This window comes from Petaurus breviceps, unplaced genomic scaffold (genome assembly GCF_028583685.1).
Source record: "Petaurus breviceps papuanus isolate PSGF00001 unplaced genomic scaffold, PetGlider_PUasm1.0 172, whole genome shotgun sequence".
Taxonomy (NCBI): Eukaryota; Metazoa; Chordata; class Mammalia; order Diprotodontia; family Petauridae; genus Petaurus; species Petaurus breviceps.
Window position 1 is genome coordinate 1,799,645 of NW_027185755.1, and position 18,421 is coordinate 1,818,065.

Below are 18,421 nucleotides of genomic sequence, written 5' to 3' on the forward strand. Positions count from 1 at the left end.
GTGTATATATGTTTACAGGTATACATAGATAGAGGGCACAGGACCAATTTAACAGGAAGGGATGATACTTAAAAGGTGAAATTAACAGGTGAGAGATGAATATAATGAGAGGAGATGGGGAGAGACAGACTGGGGTAAACTATCTCATATAGAAGAGGCAAGGGAAAATGGTTACAATGGAGGGGAAGAATAGGAAGGGAAAAGGGAATAGGTAAACCCTATTCCCATTGAATTTGGCTTGGGGAAGAAATGAAATACACACTAAATAGGGTATCTCACCCTACAGGAAAGTAGGGGGGAAGGGGATGAGAGGGGGGATGATGGAAGGGAGGGCAGGCTGGGGGGGGGGGAAGTTGGAAGCACCCACTTTTGAAAAGGGACAGGATCAAAGTAGAGAATAGAACAAGTGGGAGGTGGGATAGGAGGGAGGGAAATATAGTCAGTCTTTTACAATATATCTACTATGTTATTGTTTTGCATTAGCCACACATGCACAGCCTATATATACTGAACTGATCTTCCCAGTAAGGGTGGGTGACAAGAGAGGAAGGGAATGAATCTGGAATTCAAAGTTTTAAAATCAAATATTTAAATATGTATATACTATTATTAATACTGTTTTACATGTAATTGAAAATAAGATATATAGGTACTGGGGCATAGAGATCCACCATGCCCTACTAGAAAAGTTGAAAGGAGTATGGGAGAAAATATGGGAGAGAGCAGATTGGAGGAGGGGATATCCTGTGGGACTGCTATTTTGGGGAGGTGTGTAGGGGGGAAATAGGGAGAAAATTTGTAACTCAAAATCTGGTGGAAATGAACAATGTAAATCAGAAAAAAAAATTCATTTTGAACTTAAAAAAAAAACAGGATTAGTTTAATGGCAAAAGAGACACACAAGTTCACCAAAGAAAAGAAACCTTCCAAAGCAGAATAGGCTAAATGGTAGAGGAAAAACAAAAATTCACTGAAGAATAGAGCTCCTTAAAATCAGCATTGGCCAAATGGAAAAAGTAGTACAAAAGCTCACTGAAGAAAATATTTCCTTAAAAGCTAGAATTGGACATGTGTAACCTAATGATTCCATGAGACCTTCAAGAAAGAATCAAACAGGGTTGGCCAGGTGGCTCAGCGAGTAAGAGCACCAGCCCCAGTGTCGGAAGGACCCGGGGATCAAATCCGGGCTCAGATACTTAGCACCACACCCAGAAATAAGTGGCTATGTAACCTTGAGCAAGTTACTTAACTGTGATTGCTTAAAAAAAAAGAATCAAACAAACTCAGAAGAATGAAAAAACAGTAAAAGAAAATGTGAAATATAACATTGGAAAAACCACTGACCAGGAAAATAGATTGAGATTATTTAAGAATTATTGGACTGCCTGAATGCCACAATCAGAAAAGAAGGCTAGGAATCATATTTCAAGAAATTATCAAGGAAAAATTCCCTGATAGCTTAGATTCAGAGAATAAAATAGAAATTGAAAGAATCCTCCAATCATTTCCTGAAATAGATGCCAAAATGAAAACTCCAAAGAATATTATAGCCAAATTCTAGAGCTCTGAGGTGTAGTAGCAACCACACTGGCTAGCACAGGTAATTAGATCTGCTTTACTAGGAAAGATAGCTGTTTAAGGGGTCAACAATCTTTATTAATTACATTCACTGGTTCAAAGGAAAAGTCAGTATCCTGAACTTCAGAAAAAATACAAGCAGAGAAATAAATACCAACAGACAGGGCTCTGTCTGCCTGTATCAACTATATACTTTACATACATCCTTGGATCAAGAGAGCCTTTATATTGAGCAGTCAGGGAGCTCTGAACTTATGGCCATTCAGGATCTAGACCATAGAATCACAAGATCCTTCTCATAAGTGAGCCCCCAAAACAAAACACCAATTCAGAATATATATTCTTCTCAGAGCCAGAAGGCATTACAACCCTTGTGACTCAGTGCCTAATTAGAAATTAGCAAAAGGTGTAAAAACCTTCCTACAAATCATCTTCCCCTAAGCAAACTTCCCTTAATGGATTCCATGTGAGAACTATTAATGGGCGGGGAAGATCTTATATCCCATTAACATTACACAAGGTCAAAGAGAAAAAACTGCAAGTAGCCAGAAAGAAATAATCCAAACATCATGGAGCCACAGTCAGGATCACAAAAGACTGAGCAGCTTCTGCATTAAAGTAGCAAAAGCTTAGAATATGATATTCCAGAAGGCAAAGATGCTAGGATTACAGCCAACAAAAACCTACCCAGCAAAACTAAGTATAATCCTTCAGGGAGTAAATGAAGGATTTCTAAGCATTCCTGATGAAAAGAACATGGCAAAATAGAAAATATGGCATTGAGGCAGAAGACTCAAGAGATCCATAAAAAGGTAAACATGAAAGAGTAATCATAAGGAATTCAACAGACTTGAACTGTTTATATTCCTATATGGGAAGATGGAACATTTAACTCCTGAGAACTTTATCATTGTTAGGACAGTTAGAAGGGGGTCTACAAACCCAAATTAACTACAAAGGACATATGAAGGAAGATGCTATCCAGAGAATCCAGTGAAAGAACTGATAAATAGAAAGGCTTAGGTATGTCAGTTATGTTGAGATGTTCTCCAAAAATAATGTAGGATTGTAAAGAGAGAAGGGAGAGGTAGAATGGGGGGATTTTCTCATATAATAGAGGCATGCAAGGAAGATCTTTTATAGTTGAATCTCAGTTTAATTGGAATTATTTCAAAGAGGAAAGAATACACACACACACACACACACACACATGCACGCACGCACACACACTCAGTTGGGCATAGAAATCTCCTACCCAATAGGAAAATGGAGGGGAAGCAGATAAAAGATATGGTGGAAGAGGTTGATAAAAGGGAAAGCAGATTAAGAAGCAAAACAAACTTTGAGGAGGGACTGGCTAAAAAGAAAGAGATAAAAGAATAAACAGAAGAAAACAGGATGGAGGGAAATACACAGTTGGCAATCATAACTGTGAATAGGAATGGAAGGCACTAACCCATAAAATGGAAGCAGATAACAGAATGGATTAGAAACCAGAATCCAATAATAGTTGTATACAAGAAACATACTTGAAACACAAAGACACATAGAGTTAAAATAAAGGGCTGGAGCAAAATCTATTAAGCTTCGGTCTAACTAAAAAAGGCAGGGGTAGCAATCATGATCTCAGAGAAAGCAAATAGTGACTTGATTATCACTCAATTAAAGTGATAATCAAAGAAACTACATTTAACTAGAAAGGTATGATAAACAATGAAGTAATATCAAAAAAATGTATGCCAAGTTTCTCTGATAAAGGCCTCATTTCTGAAATTTATATAGAACTGAGTCAAAGTTGTGGTTTTTTTAAGAGCCATTCTCCAGCTGAAAAATGGTCAAAGGATATGAAGAGGCAGTTTTCAGAATAAATCAAAGCTATCTATAATCATATGCAAAAAAAATGTTCTAAACCACAACTGATTAGAGAAAGCAAATCAAAACAACTCTGAGTTACCACCTCACACCTATTAGAAATGACATGCTGGAGTAGATGAGGAAAAATGGGTACATTAATGGATTATTGGTGGAGTAGTGAACTGGTTTAATCATTCTAGAGAACAGTCTGGAACTGTGCCCAAAAGGTTATAAAACTGGGTATACCCTTTAATCAGGCAATACCAGTACTAGATCTGTATCCCAAAGAAATCAAAGGAAAAGGAAAAGGACCTATATGTACAAGAATATTTATAGCAACTTTTTTGTGGTGCCAAGGAACCCATGATTCCATGACTCACCTTACACCTAGATTACTGAAACTGCTTCCTTTATAGAGTAAGGAATGGCACATTCAATTCAATTCAATAAGCATTTATTACATTACAAAACCTATTATATTCAAGGCATTGCACTGGGTACTGGTGGAAATACAAAGAAAAACTATTTTAAATTAAATTTATTTTATTCTGAACTTAAGAAATAAAAGAAGTATTTCTATAACATAACAGAATAGAAAAAAAAGATGATTGTATATGAAACCGCAAATCTATTATGTACAACTTGTTACTCTTTTAAAAAATATAATAAAGTTATCATTTAATTTTTTTCTTTCCTCCCCGCCCCCAGATGACTACCATTAAACACAAATTGTGTATACATATTGTAGCAGCAAGCACCCCAGTGTCCCCAGGGTGCCTGCCAACACAGGTTCTTGGATCTGCTTTGTTAAAGGAAAGCAACTAAAAATGGGTTAACAAGCTTATTTTAATCAGTCAGACATATATCGTTTACCTTGTTCAGGGCAAAAAGGTCAGCACCCCGAACTTCAAAGTATACAGGCAGAATTATCAATACAGAAACAGATCAAGTAGACAAATTTCCAAACTGTCCAACCATTATATCCATACCAAATCAGATCTGGGTTTTTCAAAGCCGGGGGGACTCTCAACAACAGCTTCCCAGAATTCAGATCAAATCACAGAACACTTCTCAAAGTGAGTCCCAAAACAAAGCTACACATCAGGGCTTATATAGCCTTCTTCTGGCTCAGAGAATGTAACAACCTTATTGACTCACTGGCCAACCAAGAAGTATCTACTGAAAAACAAGCCTCCCTCCCCAGGCTTCAGGTGCATTTTAGCCTAGGGGCAGGGAAGATCTTCCAAATTTGCATTCCCATTACACATATACATGTATATGTGTATGTTAAACCATTCTATACATACTTCTAGTTATCAGCTTTCTCTGGATGTAGATAACATCTTCCTTCATATATCCTTTGTGGTTAATTTGGGTATTCATAACAATCAAAATGACTTAGTCACTCAAAATTATTCTTAAAACAATACTGCGTGTTGTTGCCATGTACAATATTCTCTCAGTTTTGCTCATTTTGGTCTTCATTATTTCATGCAAGTCTATCTGTATTTTTTTGAGATCACTGAGCTTATCATTTGCTATAGCACAGTAGTATTCCATCACAATCATATACCATGACTTGTTCAGACATTCCTCAATAGACAGACATCCTTGCAATTCCCTGTTCTTTGCCAGAAAGGGAGCTGTTATAAACATTTTTTTTTAAGCAATCGGGTTTAAGTAACTTGCTCAAGGTTACACTGCCAGTTATTTCTGGATGTGGTGCTAAGTATATTAGCCCAGATTTGATCCCCAGGTCATCCCGACACTGGAGCCGGTGCTCTTACTCACTGAGCCACCTGGCTGCCCCTAAGCAATTGGGGTTAAGTAAGTTGCTCAAGGTTACACGGCCAGGTGTTTCTGGGTGGGTGCTAAGTGTCTGAGCCTGGATTCGATCCTCAGGTCATTCCAACACTGGAGCCGGTGCTCTTACTCTCTGTGCTACCTGGATGACCCAGCATTTTTTAATATATAGGTTCTTTTCCTTTTTCCCCAATCATCTTGGGAAACAGACAGTAGTGGTATTGCTGGGTCAAAGGGTATAAACAGTTGAATAACTCTTTGGGTATAATTCCAGATTGCTCTCCACAAATATAAAAATAAAATCCCTGTTCTAGCAAGCCAAATGGAAACTGAGAATGCATGAAGAGGAATGACATGAAATATTGTGAAATTGAAGTGGCAACCAGATTATGGAGGTCTTTTTAATAATATGGTATCTTATCCAAAAGGGAAAAGGGAAGCCTCAGAAGAATTTTAAGTAGGGAATAGTATGATTGCATTTGAGTTGAGTCATTAGTACCATCAAATTGACTGCCAGGTAGTTGATGAAATGGAAAACTGAGAGATTGAGAGGAGGGAAAATAATTAGAAAACTATTCACCCAAGCAAGAGAGTTTGTGTGAGGAGAGAGAGAGAAACAGGAGGGGGGGGGGGGAGGGGGAGAAAAAAAGAAAGAAAAAGAGAGAAAGAGAGGAGGGATACACACTCTCCCTCCACGACGCTCTTCCGATCTCACAGTATAGCGAGAGAGAGAGAGAGAGAGAGAGAGAGAGAGAGATGTTGTGGAGGTGGAAATCAGCAAGACTTGACAACTCATTAGATAGGGAAGGTGATAGAAAGGAAGAGTCATTGTGAATCTGGCTGACTGTGGTGGGATCCTCAACAGGAACAGCAAAATCTGGAGGAGAAATGATTTTAGGAGAAAACATGATGAACTCTTTTTGATAAGTGGGATTTTTAACACAAAAGATGTAAAAAGTTAGTTAATGATGTAGTGCTCATATTCAGGAGATAGATTAGCACATGTTAGCACTCTATGAGCTGCTGACCAAAAACACTGGTTTGTCTATGCTCAACAAGAATACACACACCTAGCACCCACTGCATTTTGAGTACATGGGAGCATCCAGTTACTCAGATGGCCCCTTCCAGGAGCAGGATGTTTGGGGGTGGATTAAGTCACTCGGTATCTTCAGGTTCAGGACTTAGGGGTTTTTTCTCCTCTCAACAAATTCTGGAGACTTTTCCAGTTCTTCAATCTTGGAGAGAGGAAAGAAGAAAAGGAAAGAGATGTTGAAAATGCCTACGAAAATTAACTCTGAAATTCTCCAATTTCCTCTAGGAGATGAAAACTAGGATTCATCTAGAGCTCAAGATTCTGCCCAAATGTTCTCATATCTAGGACTATATTGTTAAATAGCATAGAGATTGAAGTTTTATTTTTCTAAAGCCCCTGTTGTGATTGATGCTAACTAATTATGTTTTGAATTTTTAATTTTCCTTAAGCACTTGGCCCACAGAGCAATTTTCTTCCTGCATCTAATACCATTAATTACATCCTACTCCCTCAAATCCAGGTTCTGCCCATTCCCATTCAAGATCCACAAGGCTAAAGGAGACCATGAAAACAGAGCTCATATTAGCCCTTAGGGGTCTGAGCACAAGGCAGGGATGTGCTCCATGCCTGGGCAGCTGCCACACAATCACTGCCATCTTCTCCCAACCCAACCCAGCCTGGGCATCCAGGCACAAGGGCCAGGTGTATTAGCAAGCACCCTAGCACACCCAGGATGACCTGTTAACACAGGTTCTTTGATCTACTTTTCTAAAGGAAAGACAGCTTTAAAGGGGTTGAAGATCTTACTTTAATTAACAGACAAATAAATACAAATAAGTAGAAAGAAGTGAGCATCCAAGAAAGACTCCAATAGACAGGGCTCCAACTGTCTAAACAGAATAATACAACCACCAGACTGGGAGAACACCAACGTCTGAGTAGTGCGGCTTGGAGTGGGGTGGGGAGGGAGGGGACGACACTTAAACAGCTACTCAGAGTCCCGTCCAGGGGATCAAAAGGTCCTTCTCACGAGTGAGCCCTCAAACTAAAATATCAACCTTCCAGTATATATAGTTTTCAACTGATAGGCTCTGAGCCAGAAGGCACCACAACCTTTGTGACTCAGTGACTAATTGGCTTAGTACCAAAAGGTGTGAAAGCCTTCCTGCAAACCAGCCTCCCCATAAACCAGCCTCCCCATAAACAAGCCTCCCCCTAAGCAAGCTCCTCCTTGAGCAACTCGCTTCACCAATTGGCTCTATGTGACTCAGGACGTATCACAGCTGTGACTGAAATACCTGTGTGCCTTTAGACCTGCTCCAAGGAAAAAGGGGGCACATGTGGCCTATTAATGGATAGGGAAGATCTTCCCATTCCATTAACATTACAGTGGGGGGTAGGGGGAGGGAAGATGCACACAAGCAAACCTGCCAATGCCCAAACACAGAGATGGCAAGTGCATGGAGTATATAAGGAGTTTCAGATATCCCCTCACCCTTAACTTCAGAAGAAGTCCAAGGTCAGGGGTGGCTAGGTAGCACAGTGAGTAAGAGCACCGGCTCCAGTGTCAGGACGACCTGGAGACCGAATCCTGGGCTCAGACACTCAGCACCACACCCAGAAATGACTGATAACCTTGAGCAAGTTACTTAACCCCGATTGCTCATAAAAAAAAAAAAGTCTGAGAAGAAGTCCAAGGTCACTGAAATTTCTTTCCTAGAGAGTTGAAAAGGTTGAAAAGCTGAAAGAGTCACAGTATCAGTAACACCCTATGCAGATCTCCCCAAGTGGAAGCAATTCTCCCAGAAAGAGACTTTTTATATCACTATGTAGTCTCTTCAAGGGAGCAGCTGGTGGTGCAGTAGATAGAGCACCTGACCTGGAGTCAGGAAGACCTGAGTTCAAATCCAGCCTCAGATACTTACCACTTATGTGACCATGAATAAGTCACTTAAACCTGTTGGCCTCAGTTTCCTCATCTGTAAAATGAGCTGGAGAAGGAAATGGCAAATCACTGCAGTATCTTTGCCAAGAAAACCCCAAATGGGGTCACAAAGAGTCAGACACAACTGAAAAACTAAATACCAACAGGCTCCTTGAGAGCCAGGGGTTATGTTACTAGCCAAGTTATTGGAGTAGATGTTCCAGGACCTGAGCTGGATTGTGCTGTCCTATCTACACTTTCCCTTTGAGTTTGCCTCTTGACCAAGGCCACACACAATGAAATGGTGGGTCTGAGTTACAGCATGTGCAGTTTCTCAGCTAGGGGACACAGTTCTCCAGAAACAGAGACAGAAAGTAAGCTCAGCTAGCCCTACTCTCTAGAGGTATGACTGAAGCATTGCTGGTTCTTTGTGCTTCAAAATATGGCGTGGTTCAGTAGCCACATGAGATATGACCCTGATTGTCAGTAAAACTCTAAGCAACCCCCATAACTCTCAGGCCACTTCTAGGCTTCTCCCCGCCCCTCCCTGCACACACTCTTCTCTTACACACTTCCCCTTACATCACTGCTGTAGAAGTGGCATCTGTTTTACGTATAATGGCTCGACTTCCCTTTAAGGGGGCAAGGAGGTCCTTCTCAGGATTTGGTTGGTCCAGGGGACCAAGGTGTGAACTACTGGCAAGATTTCTGTTTTGCTCAAGGCATTAAAAAGAAACCTCATAATGCTCTTTTATAGGGGACTTGGCAGGCTGGAGGATTAGTGGGATTTTCACTGCCCTTTGGGAAGTCTTTCTGACCCATCATTGCAGAGTCTGTTTAAATTAACAATTACTATTATTTTTAATCTTTTACTATAAAGATTTTTTTATTGTTGCCCACAATTATTGCATCATGTGGCAGTCCTAAGCCTGGCACACTGGACTGGCCTGAGTTGGGCTTGGCTTCAGAAACTTCCCAGCACCCAACTGCACGGTGTCACTATCCTCCTCATCTGCTCCTACACCGTGGTTAAAGTTGTGGAGAGAGAGTTTTCTCTCTGGTGCTGGGAAGCAGAACATCCCAACTCTAAATATTCTGTAACTCAGACCCGTCATTTCACTGTGTGTGGCCTTGGCCAAGAGGCAAACCCAAAGGACAACACAGCATAATCCAGCCCAGGTCCTGGAACATTTACTCCAACAACATGTCCAGTAACATAACTGACTCTCAAAGAAGACTACTTAGTGATATGAGAAGTCTCTTTTGGGGAGAACTACTCCCATCTGCCTAGGATCAAGGAGGCCAAAGACCCTGGGGGTACCCACATAACTCCTGAATCTCAAGGAAACTGTTGGTGTTCAGTCATTTCAGTCATGTCTGACTCTGTGACCCCATTTGGGTTTTTCTTGGCAAAGATACTGGAGTAGTTTGCAATTTCTTTCTCCAGCTCATTTTACAGATGAGAAAACTGAGGCCAACAGGGTTAAGTGACTTGCTCAGGGTCACAGAGTTGGTAAGTGTCTGGGGTCATATTTGAACTCAGATCTTCTGACTACAGGCCAGGTGCTACATCCCTTGCACCACCCAGCTGCCCCCTTAAGGAGACTACATTGTAATATTAGAAGTCTCTCTTTTTTTTTTTAAAGCAATTGGGGTTAAGTAACTTGCTCAAGGTTACACGGCCAGTTATTTCTGGGTGTGGTGCTAAGTATCTGAGCCCGGATTTGATCCCCAGGTCATCCTGACATTGGAGCCAGTGCTCTTACTCGCTGTGCTACCTGGAATTGCTCTCACTTTAGGAAATCTGCATAGGGTGTCACTGATACTGTATCCCTTTCAGCTTTTCAGCCTTGCTAACTCTCTAGGAAAGAAATTTCAGTGACCTTGGACTCCTTCTGAAGTTAGGGGTGATGGTGAAGGGATATCTGAAGCCCCTTATACTCCATTCACTTTCCATCTATGTTTGGGCATTGGCAGGTTTGCTTGTATGCATCTTTCTCCCCCTCCCCCACCCCTTGTGCCTGGATGCCCAGGCTGGGCTAGGTTGGGAAGAGATGGCAATGATTGTGTGGCAGCTGCCCAGACATGGAGCACATTGCTGCATTGTGCTCAGTCCCCTAAGGCCAACATGGGCTCTGTTTTCATGGAACAGCTTCCTGAGGAAAGATGAGCTCAAGGGTATGGTGATCTAATAGGGACTTTGCTTCCAAAGAAGAACAGATCTACTTCTGTTAATCCCCTCTAAACCTAAGTAAAGACTCAGTTGAATTAGAAACTTTGGCCCAGGGTTGTCAGCATTTCTGCCTCATCCCTGATTTGTCAGGACAGCAACAAGCTAAGGGGTGAGGAGACCAAGTGAGATGTGGCTCCAGGGGTTTGATCAGGAGAATGGTGCCCAGGTACAGACGACCTCTTACCACTTTGCTCTGAGTAGTTCGACCAGAGATTATGTCACTACTGTCTATCTCGGTCATTTTTTGGATCCCTTTAAACCACTTCTTGTATTCTTCCTGGACCTGGAAATTTAGAACAGAGAGACAGAATTTACTGCATCACAGGACTTAAGTCTCAAAGAGTTCTTGGAGATCTCCCAGACCAGAAATTCCTCACCTTTTTTGTTCCATGGACCTCTAGTTAGAGGTAGCTGAGTGACAAAGCAGATAGGGTGTTGGGCCTGGAGTCAGGAAGACCCAAGTTCAAATCTGGCCTCAGACACTTACTAACTGTGTGACCCTGGGCAAGTCCCTAAACCTCTGTCTGCTCAGTTTCGTCAATTGTAAAATGTGGATACTATTAGCAGCTACCTCCTACAGTTGTTATGAAGATCAAATCAAATAATATTTACAAAACACTTAGTATGATGCCTGGAACACAGTAGACTCTTAGATTCTTGTTTCTTTTCCTTTCTTTCTTTCTTGAGTCAGTCTAGGAAATTCTAGGGACCCCTTCTCAGAACAATGCTTTGTAATGCATAAAATAGAAGGAAACCAATTGCACTGAGATTCAATTACCAAAAGTTTGCAAACAGGTCCATAAACCCCAGCTTAAGAAGCCCCAACCTAGGCTAAGCCTTACATTTTACAGAACAGGAAAGTGAGGCACAGAGAGGTACAGTGACTTGAATGAGATCACAAATAAATAGATGGATTTTTTAAAAACACATTTAGTGTGCACTTGTTATATCCCAGATACTATGTGATGTACTGGGGGAGCACACTGCAAAAGCAAGAAAGACCTGGTCCTGAAGGAGCTGGAGAGACAGAGACAGAGAGACACACAGAGACAGAGAGACAGAGACACACATAGAGAGAGACAGACAGAGAAAGGAAGAGACAGAGTGGGAGAGACAGAAAGGGGGAGAGAGACACAGAGACAGACACACACAGAGAAAGAGAGACAGATGGGCAAACAGACAGAGAAAGGGAGAGAGGGAGAGAGAGACAGAGAGAAAGAGAGAGAGACAGAGAGAGAGAGAGAGAGAGAGAGAGGTCTTTCAGTCTGGTAAGTCCCATGGATGGTGAGTGGAACCATAGGGCAATTGGCAAATAAATTTTACTCAGGCTGGGGGTGTGGTTATTTCTCCCAGGACTTAAAGAGAGCTCTGATTCAGACCCAGGTCTTCTGGCTCCAACATTCAGCGTTCTGTTTATTGGTATAATAAGCATGTTGCCTCTAGAGAACACTGAAGGAACAGTGGGTTCTCATCTCTTCTCTTTCTCTGATTCCCTATGGTCAAACCAACTGATTTTTTTTTAGCAAACTTTGCTTTCCTCTTCTGTAAAATATGACTTTGTCCTAGCCCTTAAGCAAATGGATGCCATTTAGGTTTCTGGTATGATGACCATTCTTTAGCCTATGTGCCCTTCGGAGTTGGAGGAGAATGTATGGAATGGACTGCCTCAGGAGGAAATGAAGACCTCTAAGGTTCTGGTATCTGTGCTAGAGGAGCCTGTTGGTCAGGAGACAGGTGACCTCCGAGGTCCCCTCAAACTCCTAGATTCTGTGATTCTGGAGATGTCTCAGCACCATTTTTTTTTGCCTTCTCTGTGTACAGAGGACAGGCAGTGTACTGTACTCAAAGCCTGAGCACAAACATTTCAAAATAGCCCCTTTGACAAAAGATCTCCTGTGCCCTCTGTTCTTCTGAGAGATCTAGGTTCATTAAAGGAGGGATTGACTCAACTCTCTGCAACCTCAGTCTATTTATATGGTAGAAAACTGGTAAGATGCAAACTGGGGGCCACAGCAGGTGCAGGTCCCCCAGACACATGGTCAGAAGAAGGCAGGAGCCCCTCACCTCCAAGCACCCAGAAGTAGGAACAACCAAGAAGGACCTAGGAATGAGCCTGGACAAATGAGGCAGCAACAACCGGAAAGAAGGGTTTAGCTGTAGCTAGTCAGACAACCGACAAAGGGTGTTTTACCTGGCGATTGAGGATGCAGTGAACCAGGAGGATATACAGTCCCTGCAGGGAATTGGTGATGGTGAAGGCGTAGGCAATGACTGACTGCATTGGCTCACTTATAGATTCAATCAGGAGAAAGCTAAGACTCCAGGAGCAGCCCAGGATGAAGAACTGAGCGAGAGCTTTAAAGGTCAGGGTCCTGTTGGAAAAAAAATAAAATGTAAGAAACTCAGTATGGCTCCAAACACCTCAGGCAATCATCTCCCCTCTCCAGGGCTTGATCATAAAAACAAACAGGTGGACCAGATGGTATCTAAGGGCCTTTCAAGGTCTGAATCTGGGATACCACATTTGTGACAAGAGTAGGGATCTCCAACATGGGACCTACACAGCACAGGGGGAGCGTAAGATGATCAGTGGGGGCCCAGGGAGAAAATGTGGACTGAGGACTCCCTCCTCCCAACCCAACTGGCTTCTAGACTAAAACAATGGAAGCAGGAGATTGTTGGTTCTTGCTTTACCATCCTCCAAGTGTCGGGAAGTGGCGACGCGTGAGAGAGAGGGGTGATGATGGCAATGAAGAAGGGCAGCCACATCCAGCCAAGGTCAAGAATGGCCATTGGGGGAGGGAAAAGAAAAACCAAAGAATGGCCAGGGGTCCCTTCTCTATTCCAAGGGGCTGAAAGAGGGGGTGGGGCCAGGGGAACGGGGTGGTCTTAAGGGTGCATTCAGTCAATTGGAGTGTCCCCCAGTTCCTTTTTTCCTTCTTGGGCTACATAATGAGAAGACTGGATTTACTGAAAAATACTTTGATGTTGTAAAAGACTGAAGGCAAAAAGAAAAGAGGACAGCAGAGGATGAGCTGGACAGATAATGTCGTGGAAACCACAGACATGAACTTGGACAGACTTTAAGCAACAGTGGAGGATAGAAAAGCCTGGGCATGCTATGGTCCATGGGGTCACTGAGTCAGACATGACTGAATGACTGAACAACAACCACCACTTCCTCCAAGAAATGGATGGCTACAATGGAAGAGTCTGAGCAAGTGGATAGGGGCTACAGAGGTCTGGCAATAATCAGCCAGGCAGAGTGGAGTCTAGGAGATGTGGAAATGATAGAGGTGGAGGCCGCAGTGGAAGAGGCACATGGTCACATGCAGCAGACGATCACTGGAAGAAACCAGTCTAGTCTGCTGGGCCCAGCGGAAGGGTGGTATGTGCTGGTCAATCACCTAAGCAGGCAGCAAGCATTATTTATATACTAGTACCAGATACTAGGGATATAAAGACAAAAATGAAAGTCATTTCCTTCAAGAAGCTTGTATAAGAAGGACAAACAATAATTCTATAAGGTATATTATATTCTTTAGTTGAAATATACAAAATAAATACCAGATAATTTTAGGAGTGAGGAACTAGTAACCTGGGGTAAGGAATTAGATCAGGAAAGGCCTCATGTGGAAGGTGAAATTCAAGCTAAGCCCTAAAGAAGATTAAAATATATGTGTGTATGTATGTATGTGTTTATATGTATATGTATAATACACACACATATATCATAAAAGGTGGGGTGAGAAGGGAGGGAGCACACTCCAGTCATGGGAAACTGCCAATACAAAAGTCCAGAGATGGGAAATGAAGCATGTGAGGGATAATAAGGTCTATTATTATATACTATTATATACACGGGAGTACTAAGTGTATAAAGGGGAGTAATAAAGCAGGAAAAGTGGGTTGGCTACAGGTTGTGAAGGGCTTTAAAGGCCAAACAGAAATCTTCAAAGAAGAAATCAATGAACTGGTAAATTATTCCCCCAAAAAAGATTGTCTCTAATGAGGATGGATAGCAAGATATTGAGAAAGAGGTAGAAAATGAAGATGGAAAATCACAGAGCTGAGTGGATTTCCATGCCCTGATTAGCTCTGCAGGTGACTCATTCTCAGCTTCATTTTCTGGAGGAAAATAAGTGGGACCCTGAAGCTTCATCTCCCAAACAACTCTGTGTCCTCCCCATGGTCTGTGAGTCATTTTGGTCTGTCATCTTCAAGGACTGCCTGTATCATTCCAGCTAATTGTGACGGCAGAGTTGGTCCAGGCTCCCACTTCCCAATGGCTTCCACTCCTTTAGGGCTCCAACAGATGAAACCAAAGAAAACAGAGGATGGCAAAGAATTGGACATGCTGACAAGATAGCCTTTGGGGCAAGTCTGTGATATGATCTCTGATACTGTCGATTGTCCAGTCCCTACTGGGATGGACTCTGGCCATATTCTTCAGAGACTTGTCAGAAAAGAAGTGCCCTATTTCAACCAGCTGGATCCTTTCAATGAAGAACTCAGTCTGCTGCTAAATATATATGCTCCTATGAAAGAGGAAGATCTACTCATATATTTCCAAACCCCAAATTCAAAGAAGACAAGAAGGTGACTCAACAGAAACATGTTCCTACAAAACTCTATGATTGAAGAAAAATGTTTGGAATCTGTACAAACACCAAGTACATCCAAAAACATTACAGAAGAAAAGCTTGAAGACTGTACAGCATGGTTTCTTAATGAAAATAAATTATCTTGAGAATTGCAGTTACTTTGTTATTGATAGAGATTATTATGATTCCTCAAAAGCAGGAAAAAGATTAATTGAATCAAGACCTGAATGTATAATGCACCAAGTAGTTTGAAAAGGGAGACTTGGTACATAGAAGTGGGAGAAAGTCCCTTGAACTCCATCCTATCTGAGGTTGATTAAAGGAACTGACCAGAGGGAAAAATCATGCTCATGGAGATGCCTAAGAGGAGGAGTGGGAAAGAATGGCTCTACCCAATAAAGGGGGTTGGAAGCAAGAAGAGGAAGGATTGCTAGTTCTCCTCAGTCAAACACCTCCGACCTCCCAATCACTAAAGACTAATATTCAGGGTATGTGCTTTTATTGATGGTATATGAAAAAAAATTGACCACTGGAATATAGGATTTCTAAAGTCCCTTTCAACTCTATGTTCTATAAAATGGGGAGAGACTTGGATCTGAAGTTCAAAACCTGGTTGGACTACTTACTGCTTGAGTTACTTAGGGCAATTAACTTCTCTCTGGGCCTCAATTTCCCAATATAAAATGAGAAGATTGTATGTCAAAGATCTTTTCCAGTTCTAAACCCAGTTCAATGTAATTGGAGTTAGAATTTGTCTCAGTGATTTTATATAAAAATGCAATAGACAGGCATAAAAGTATTTCCTGAATTTCCCTTCCATTCTTCCCTCTTATAACCCAGGGAGATCCACACCAGAACTTCTCCAACTTTCTGTAGATGTAATTCCCCCAGCAGCGTATCACAAACTTAAGTCTCATTTGGGTATCTTCTTACCTTGTGTTTTGGATGGTGGACACATCTTTGTTGAGGGAGGAGAGTCTTTCTCTCAAAATCCACAGAATTATCAAATAAAAGACCAAGTTAAACTGTAAAACAGACAAGTCATAAAATATTAACACTGGAGATTATTATTTTTAGTTTTTGCTGTTTAATGGAAATAGAATGCTTCACAGTAACAGCAACATTGTGAGATGATCAGCTATGACAGACAGCTCTTCTCAACAATACAATGATCCAAGACATTCCAAAAGACTTGTGATAGAAAATGTTATTCACATCCAGAGAAACAACTATGGAGTGTGAATGCAGATCGAAGCGTGCTACTTTTCATTTTGTTTTTGTTTTTTTTCTTTCTCGTGGTTCTTCCCTTTTGTTCTGATGCTTCTTTCATAACATGACTAATGTGGAAATATGTTTAACATGATTGCGCATAGACAACCTATATCAGATTGCTAGCTGCCTTGGGGAGGGGGGAAGGGAGGGAGGGAGGAAGAGAAAAATTTGGAACTCAAAATCTTATAAAAAATAAATGTTGAAAACTTTCTTTTCATGTAATTAGAAAAAATAAAATATTGTTTAAAAAAAGAAAAGAAATAGAGTACTTCAGATGTAAGCGACCTAGGATTGGGGTGTACTGGAACCAGGTCATCCTGGTTTGTGAAATTAGATAGCTAAATGTTCAGTGTGAGCATTTACATATTAGAAATCAGCAAAAGTTACAAATCAGGGCTTGATTTAATGTTTTGTTAATTGTCTGGACTTTAAAAAGAAATCAATGTTAATGCAGATTATCTTTTTAAAATTATTTTTATTTATTTTGTTAAATATTTCCCAATTACATTGTAACAAATTATAACAATCATTTTAAAAAAAATTTTGAGTTTCAAATTCTGCCTCCCTCTCTTTGAGAAGGTAAGCAATTTGATTTTAATTATAAATGTGAGGTCATGCAAAACATATTTCCCTATTAGCCATGTATGCAGATTAAATTTAAAAGTGTATTGTGATTTAGCTATTCTAATCAACTCAATGATTCAAGACAATTCCAAAGGACTCATGATGAAAAATGCTATCCACCTCCAGAGAAAGGACTGGTGGAGTCTGAATGCAGATCAAAACATGCTACTTTTTACTTTGTTTTTCCCCCTTTGGTCTGTTTCTTCTTTCACAACATGACTAACATGGAAAAATGTTTTACAACAATTGCACTTATATAAGCCACATCATATCACTTTGCCATCTTAGGGATGGGAAGGTGAAAGTGGGAGGGAGAAAAATTGGAGCTCAGTTGTTTTTTTAAACAAATGTTAAAAATTGCCTTGGGGCAACTAGGTGGCATAGTGGATAGAGTCCTGGAGTCAGGAGGACATGAGTTCAAATGTGACCTCAGCTGTGTGACCCTGGGCAAGTCACTTAGCCCCAACCGTCTCAAAAAAAAAGGACAAAAAAGTCTTTATATATAATTGGGAAAAAATAAATACTATTTTTAAGTGTGTTGTGCATACCTTTTTTTAAGAAAGTCCGTTGTTAAATAGTTCCCAATATACTTCTCGGGGGATGAAATCTCATCTCTGATATTTACTATCTGTGGAACCTTAAACAAATTACCTATTCCCTCTGATACTAATTTGCCACCCACAAAAATAGTAGGTCTACCCCAGACTGGTGGTTCTAAGAATTAAGTTTTGAGAAGGCCAATGAATACACTCTAAGCACTATGTAAGTGTGAGCGATTATCACTATTTCCATTCCCTTTTCAACAGGAAGAACTGTTAATGCCCTCTATCTTCCTCCACTTTTTTTTTAAGTGAAAGGAATATGTAGAGTACGATGTTCTAGGAGCCCTCTGAAAGTAGACCAGAAGGAGCCCGATTATAATACAACTGAAAGTGACTATGACAAAATGGGTAGCCAGAAGCTATGAGACAGGGAATGCCTTTGTCCAATATCATTCCCCTCAAGTCAAGTTAGTAAGTGTTTATTAAATGTCTATCATGTACCAAGCACTGTGCTAAGCACCTGCAATGTGAAGAAAGGTAAAGACAGTCCTTACCCACCAAGAGATCCCATTCTAGTAGGGGAGACAACAGAAAAACTACAGCATAGAAACATAGAAACAGGAGGTCTGTGGGAGAAGCTGCAGATACTCTTGGAGGAAAAGCACCAGCTAACATAGAGGAGGATCAGAAAAGGCTTCTATATAAACAAGGGGAAGGCAATCAGACCAGTTCAAGAGGAAGCGGGGTCATGTTGTGAGGGAAAGGAACTTGGATTTGGAGAAATTTGGGTTTTCATCCTGGTTCTATTACTTTCTTTACCTTGTGCAAGGTCATTTAACTTCCCTTGGCCTCAGTTTTCTCATCTCTCAAACAGGGGCAAAATGAGGAAGACTTTCATTGTTGTTCAATCATATCTGACCCCACTTGAGGTTCTCTTGATAAAGATACTGG

General features: G+C 41.1%; 2 protein-coding genes across 2 annotated transcripts in view; one reads left to right on the plus strand and one right to left on the minus strand.

The window, feature by feature from the left end:
- Window positions 1-18,421, plus strand: part of LOC138157532 (adhesion G protein-coupled receptor E3-like) — a 246,002-nt gene that overhangs the window by 62,253 nt on the left and 165,328 nt on the right. The gene's annotated exons all lie outside the window — the stretch shown is intronic.
- The window catches only part of LOC138157376 (putative adhesion G protein-coupled receptor E4P), a 44,882-nt gene continuing 32,791 nt past the window's right edge, over window positions 6,331-18,421 (minus strand). The window contains exons 13-16 of the mRNA XM_069082916.1: window positions 15,966-16,057; window positions 12,620-12,800; window positions 10,613-10,711; window positions 6,331-6,473 (exon numbers count right to left, since the gene is read on the minus strand). Coding sequence (XP_068939017.1) covers window positions 6,420-6,473; window positions 10,613-10,711; window positions 12,620-12,800; window positions 15,966-16,057 — 426 coding nt within the window. The 3' untranslated portion in view covers window positions 6,331-6,419. The remainder of the gene's footprint in view (window positions 6,474-10,612; window positions 10,712-12,619; window positions 12,801-15,965; window positions 16,058-18,421) is intronic.